The sequence below is a fragment of the Galeopterus variegatus genome, unplaced genomic scaffold (genome assembly GCF_000696425.1).
Source record: "Galeopterus variegatus unplaced genomic scaffold, G_variegatus-3.0.2 Scaffold7971, whole genome shotgun sequence".
NCBI lineage: Eukaryota > Metazoa > Chordata > Mammalia > Dermoptera > Cynocephalidae > Galeopterus > Galeopterus variegatus.
In genome coordinates, this window is record NW_007734082.1 from 60,173 (window position 1) to 66,570 (window position 6,398).

At 58.1% G+C, this 6,398-nt stretch overlaps 1 protein-coding gene across 1 annotated transcript in view; it reads right to left on the reverse strand.

Annotated features, from left to right (window-relative positions):
- Nucleotides 1-5,637, reverse strand: part of IFITM10 (interferon induced transmembrane protein 10) — a 19,396-nt gene extending 13,759 nt beyond the window's left edge. Inside the window, exon 1 of the mRNA XM_008592499.1 lies at nt 5,113-5,637. Within this exon, the coding sequence (XP_008590721.1) occupies nt 5,113-5,637 (525 nt within the window). The remainder of the gene's footprint in view (nt 1-5,112) is intronic.
- Between the last annotated feature and the right edge of the window lie 761 nt (nt 5,638-6,398).

Genomic DNA, 6,398 nt, shown 5'->3' on the forward strand with positions numbered 1-6,398 from the left:
GTTGCGATCCATTGCCGGACACGAAAAAAGACAAAAAGGAAAAAAAAAAAAAAAGAAATGGTGGTCAGGGGCGTGGTTCTGAGGGCTTTAAAAGAAGAGGAGAGTCTGTCTTCCTCTCTTTCTGCTCTCTCTGCTTCCACCATCTTGCAACATGAGACCCCTGGGTCACTGTCACCACCACCAGATGAACTTTGGACTTCCCAGCCTCAGAAGCTGTAAACAATAAATGTCGTTTTTCTTTATAAATCACCCAGTCTCGGGTATTTTGTTATAAGCAACACAAAATGGACTAATACAATGTGTCAACATGTCGGGCCAAAGGATGGATGGTGTATTGACAGGTAGGGCTGGTAAGTAAAGCAGGGAAACTTACTGAGAAGTGGGGTTAGAAGATTAGTGTAGTGGATTGATGGATGAGGTTGGTGGGGGTAGGATAGGGGAGCGGGAGAAGGAGGAAGAATCATAAAGGACTGTGTACAAACATGGATGAATGGAGGGTCACGTGGCTCTTTGGATGGGTGTATGGATGGATGGGTGAATGGGTGGGTAGATGGGTGGATCAATGGACAGATGGATGGATGGATGGGTGAGTGGATAGATGGGTGGGTGTATGGATGGATGGATGGATGGATGGGTGGATGGATGGGTGGATGGATGGATGGCTGGATGGGTGGATGGGTGGATGGATGGATGGGTGGATGGACGGATGGGTGGATGGACGGATGGGTGGATGGGTGGATGGGTGGATGGATGGATGGATAGATGGTGGATGGATGGGTGGGTGGATGGTGGATAGATGGGTGGATCAATGGACATATGGATGGATGGATGGGTGAGTGGATAGATGGGTGGGTGGATGGATGGGTGGGTGGATGGGTGTATGGATGGATGGGTGGATGATGGATGGATGGATGGATGGATGGATGGATGGATGGATGGATGGATGGATGGATGGATGGATGGATGGATGGATGGATGGATGGATGGATGGATGGATGGATGGATGGATGGATGGATGGATGGATGGATGGATGGATGGATGGATGGATGGATGGATGGATGGATGGATGGATGGATGGATGGATGGATGGATGGATGGATGGATGGATGGATGGATGGATGGATGGATGGATGGATGGATGGATGGATGGATGGATGGATGGATGGATGGATGGATGGATGGATGGATGGATGGATGGATGGATGGATGGATGGATGGATGGATGGATGGATGGATGTGGATGGTGGATGGATGGTGGATGGATGGATGGATGGATGGATGGATGGATGGTGGATGGATGGGTGGGTGGATGGTGGATGGATGGTGGATGGATGGATGGATGTTTACATGGATGGGCAGATGGATGTATGTACAGATGGAGGAAAAGTGCTGGTATCCAGAAAGAAGGGAGTGGGCACATATGGAAATATAAAAACTTATACAGACCTCCCCGCTAATCTATTCTTTCTGACTTCTCCATCACTGAGAAGTCTAAAAGCCTGCTGGGCTCAGATCAAGCAGCTGCCACGACCTGGCTACATCTGCTGCCCCTCTCCTGACCTCCATCCCTGCCCTAGCTCAAGCCACACGCTCTTGCAGTCAGGCCACCAAGCTGGGACCTAACTCCTTTCTGCCTCTAAGCTTTTCTTCTCTCCTTCCTCCACACTGGCTGCAGATTTTACAGCTCTGACCATATCTTTCTCTTCTATGTCTTCCACATGATGAAATCCAAACCCCTCACTTGTTTTTCCAAATCCTTCACAGCATGGCTTCAGTCGTCTTTCCAGGCCTGTTTCCTTCTCCCCACAGAGGACGGGGCCTTGCTGATCTCCCCAAATTGCCCACCTTTGTGTCTTGGTTTGTGCTGTTTTCTCCATCTGGAGCCCCTCCCTCACCTGTGCTTCAATGCCCAGTGACAATGCCCCCTCCTCCCAGGAGTTTCCCACTCCTGACCCTCAACCGCACTCAAGCTGGGACTGAAGCTTTCCTTTCCTGAAACACCGAGATGCTTAGTCCATCCAGCCACATGTCCTCTGTCCATCCACCCATTCGACCAACATTCTTAGAGCCCTATGTAAGTCAGCCTGCCCTGGGCACTGCCAACACCAAGATGAAAGGATGGTTCTGGGGGGTTAGGGAGACATAACTGGGGCAGCAGAGCCTTTGAAGCCTTCACAAAAGAGCACCATGGATCTCACAACAGCTCTCCAGGCTGAGGGAAGAGAATCCAACTGTGCGTGTGGCTCACGGTGCACTGCAGGATGCCTGGGGCAGGGGTGCTGGGTGAGGCCAGGTAAAGGGTTGAAAGTGGGTCTGAAAGGGCCCTGAATGCCAAGCTGAGAAGTCTGGAAATTCTCCTGCTAAAAAGGGGGGCCAGCGCTCATCGCAAGGCAGCCTGTGGAGGCTGCATGAATGGAGAATTGATGAGCTGTCTCTGCCTGGCTCGGACACTGGGCCGAACAGAATAGGCTGCAGTCTGTGCTGCAGACCCAGCCTGCGCTGGATGGAGCTGGCCATGTGGGTGAATGGACAGAGTGGGGTGGGCAGGGCACAGTGTGTCCCACTGAATGGCAGCCCTGCCCCACTCATGTGTGCTGGATTGGATGTCATTTTGTTTCCATTTGTTTTGTGCACAGATGAGGGAGCAGGGCCCAGTGTGGTAAGGGAGCTTGCCTGTCCCCAAAGCTGAGATTTAGCCAAACCTTCTGACCCTCAGTCCGTCCAGTGCCCTTGGAGGTGCCCCTGCCTGGTTGCACATGGTATGAAGTGCAGCCCGTCAGGAGACATGCAGCTGGAGGGACAGGTGCATGGATGCCTTGCATGGGAGCTGGCACCAGCCAGTTCTGTCCTTCTGGCTGTCTGGGACAGAGGCAGCTCACCTCGCACCCCCCTCCCAGGTAAGCCCCAAAGCCTTTCTGTCCTCACTGCCTCCAGGAAGGACACAGGAGGAGCAGCCCTGGAGAGAGGCATAGTGAGTGTGCTCTGCGCCTCAGAAGCACCAACCTCATACCACCCCCTGCCCAGCATGAATCCGGCACCATCCAGAAATGCCTGACCTACCTACAACCTGCACCAGATGGACCTGCCCATGCCAGCCTGCCACAGCCTGAGCCAAGGGGGAGGAGGGGACAGCTTTCGGGCAGGAGCCCAGGCAGCCAGACCACGTCTGCGGGTGTTGGCAGGGCCCAGCAAGAGGGCACCCAGGAGGCAGAACTCTGCCAGCGCGGTTTCCGCTGCCACCCAGCCATGCCCTCTGCTCGGCATTGACCTGCGGAGCTGAGGTAGAGGCTGGTCTGGATGCTTGTGCCCCCATCCCCAGGGACCCCTCCCTTTGCTCAGCACATGCACACACACTCATGTACAAACACACGTGCACACACTCATACACACATTTGCACTTCACACACACACTCACATGCACACATACATGCACCCACGTGTGCACATTCACACACACGCAGTTACACTCGTGCACCTCCACACACAATACACTCATAACACTTAATCACATGCATGGCCCCACACCCACATGCACACACTTGCACATCTGTATATATACTCACGCACACATGCATTCACACACATGATCGTTCACATGCATTCATGTAACACACAGATGCACACACATGCACATGTATGCAATTACATTCACACCCACACATCCACACTCTTATGCACACACACCTGTACACATACACACGTGCATGCACACACAATACACTCACGTGCACACACTCAATTATACTCACCCACACCTTCACACATATGTACTCACACAAATGTAGAGAATTATGCTCACACATGCACACACATATGTACACACACTCACGTGCACACTCACAGACACAGGCCCCGCATGGGGGAGCCCAGGGCTCAGTGCGCAGGCCTGAAGGAGGTATGGAGGGGGGGGACAGGGTGCTGCTGAGTCAGGAGGGCTGGGAGCAGGTGGCCAGGTGTGTGATGGTGCATGGGGGAGCCCAGGGCTCAGTGCGCAGGCCTGAAGGAGGTATGGAGGGGGGGACAGGGTGCTGCTGAGTCAGGAGGGCTGGGAGCAGGTGGCCAGGTGTGTGATGGTGGGCCAGGGTGTGGAGCAGGGGTGGAGCTGTCCCCACGTCCTTCCTCTCAGGTCAGCCTCTGCCCCAGCTCCTTCTCTCTCTGCAGCCCCCGTATCCCCACCTGCCACCCTGTCCCTGGCTGGGCCGCTGTAATCAGTGGAGTGCATCTGGCCTTGGCCATTCAAGTCTGGGCTTGGGAGAAAAGTGATGATCTGGCTAAATGTGAGCTAGGTTCGTCCTTCCAGAGTGGCAGGGTAGGGAGGAGGGCACCGAGTCCCTTCCCCCTCCTCCCCCCACCCGTTGGGCTCCAATAGCCCAGGGCTGTGCAGCCCTCCCACATTCACCCAGGGGACGCCCAGCCCTAAACGGAAACCCCCTCAGCCTCTCCCATGCAATCTCAGTCCACTTCTCTCTGCTTTGGCCTCAGAGAGAATGGGGATCCGCCTGCCTGGCACCCTGCTGTGCTCCCAGCCAGCTCCTCTCACGGCACTGAAGGGCTTCTAGAATTGTGCCCACCCAGGGTGCAGGGTGGGCCTCCCACTACGTATCTGGCTGTGTGTGCAAGAGCAGCTGGCACCGGGTTCCCGGAGAGAGGCTTAGATAAAGTCTCGGGGAGGGCCTGGCTTCACCTCCTGCTTTCTACAGAATAGTCCCTAGCCTCTCCAGCACCACGCCGGCTCCACCCATATCCTAGGGGTGGCTGCTGTCCAGGCCTAACTCCCACATCCCCTAGACAGAAAATGGGACTCTGAGCCCTGAGTCTCCCCCCGTCCCATGACCCCTCCTAAGCTGATTGTGCAGAGCCCCTGGCCCTGATGACCCTGAGCCCTGCCAAGTCACCCAGAAGCATCCTCAGCTCGGGAAAGGGAAGGCCAGCCCTCCCCGCTGGCCCAGACCTAGCCAACACCCCTGTCTCTCTGGATCCCACACATATCCCTGAGCCCCTCAACTGCACCTGCTCTACCGTGGGCTGCTCTGAGAGGGAGGGGCAGAGCGATGCCCACAGCACCCCCACCCCGGGCCTGGTCCCCACCCTCTGCCACTTCCCAGGCTCACCTTGAGGGAGTAGGCCAAGGCGATGAAGCCCAGGCAGCAGAAGTTGAGGTAGACAAAGTTGAAGATGGACCACAGGTAGTAGTCGTTCACCTCAGTGGTGTCTGGGTAGACCTCGATGACCGTCGTGGGGTTTGTCATGGTCTTCTTCTCGGCCAAGTGCTTGCAGGCTGGGGGGGCGCCGGCAGCCCGCACACTGTCTGTCTTGCTGCTCTTGGACTCCATGGGGAACAGAGTGGGCGCCATGGGGGGTGAGGCCGAGGGCTCAGGGGCCGCTGGCGCCTGCAGTGCCGGGGGTTTGGACACGCAGGCGAAGCAGCCCTTGGGCGAGCCTGCGGGGGGCCTCGGAATCCAGAAGGCCCCGTCCAGGGGGACTCGGGCTTCCTGGGTGCCGTCCGTGGTGCTGGCCGGGGCTCCCAGCAGGGCTGGGCACTGGCCGGGGCCCTGGGCCTGGAGGGAGGGAGACAGTACGAAAGAGCTGGGCTCTGCCCGCCGGGCAGCACCCACCACCCTCGCGCCCTGCTGCATCTCCCCCGCTGCCCCCCGAAGCAACCCCAGCAGGGATGGAAATCCCCACCCAGGCAGCCAGCTGCCAGCCTGCCACCTGCCTCCCCCACCCGCCCGGGCCGCCGCGCCACTGCCCATGCCAAATCCCTTTGCAGCCAGCCTTGGCAGGCACATGGGGCTTTTCATCACTTTGCCATCTGCGCACAAACATTCACCCACGGACACACACCACGGTAACCCCCGCAACGCACACCCAGCAAACCCCGACTGGCACGCTGCTGCAATCAGCGGGGCGCCCCAGCGTCCCGGCACCCCGGCACGCACACAGGGCGTGCAGACCCACAGCAGCGCAGCCCTAGCCCCGAACCAGCCAGCTCGCTGGGGCGCCCGCGCACACACACGCGCTGCCACACCAGACACACGCCCGGCACCACCAGCCGGCTCTCCAGACCCCAGGCTCACCCGCGCGCTCACGGTCACCGCCAGGTAAACAACTCCCCGCGCAGCCACCCAGGCTCAGACACTGCCAGAGGATGCTCACAGGTGCGGGGCTCCCAACTCCCGCGCATCGCCCTCACCCCACCCCCGGCTGCCGGAAAGCGGTGTCGGGGACCCCAAGCCGCACAGCGCAGGGAGCCCCCCGCCCCCTGTGCCACCAACAGACGCTCAATGACAGACACTCTGCGAAACGAAGACTTCAACAAGGCACCGAGGCGCCCGCGCCCTGCGCCCTGCGCCACCCCGCGTGCCCAGCGCCCATGCGGCCCAGGCCGGGTCTGCCA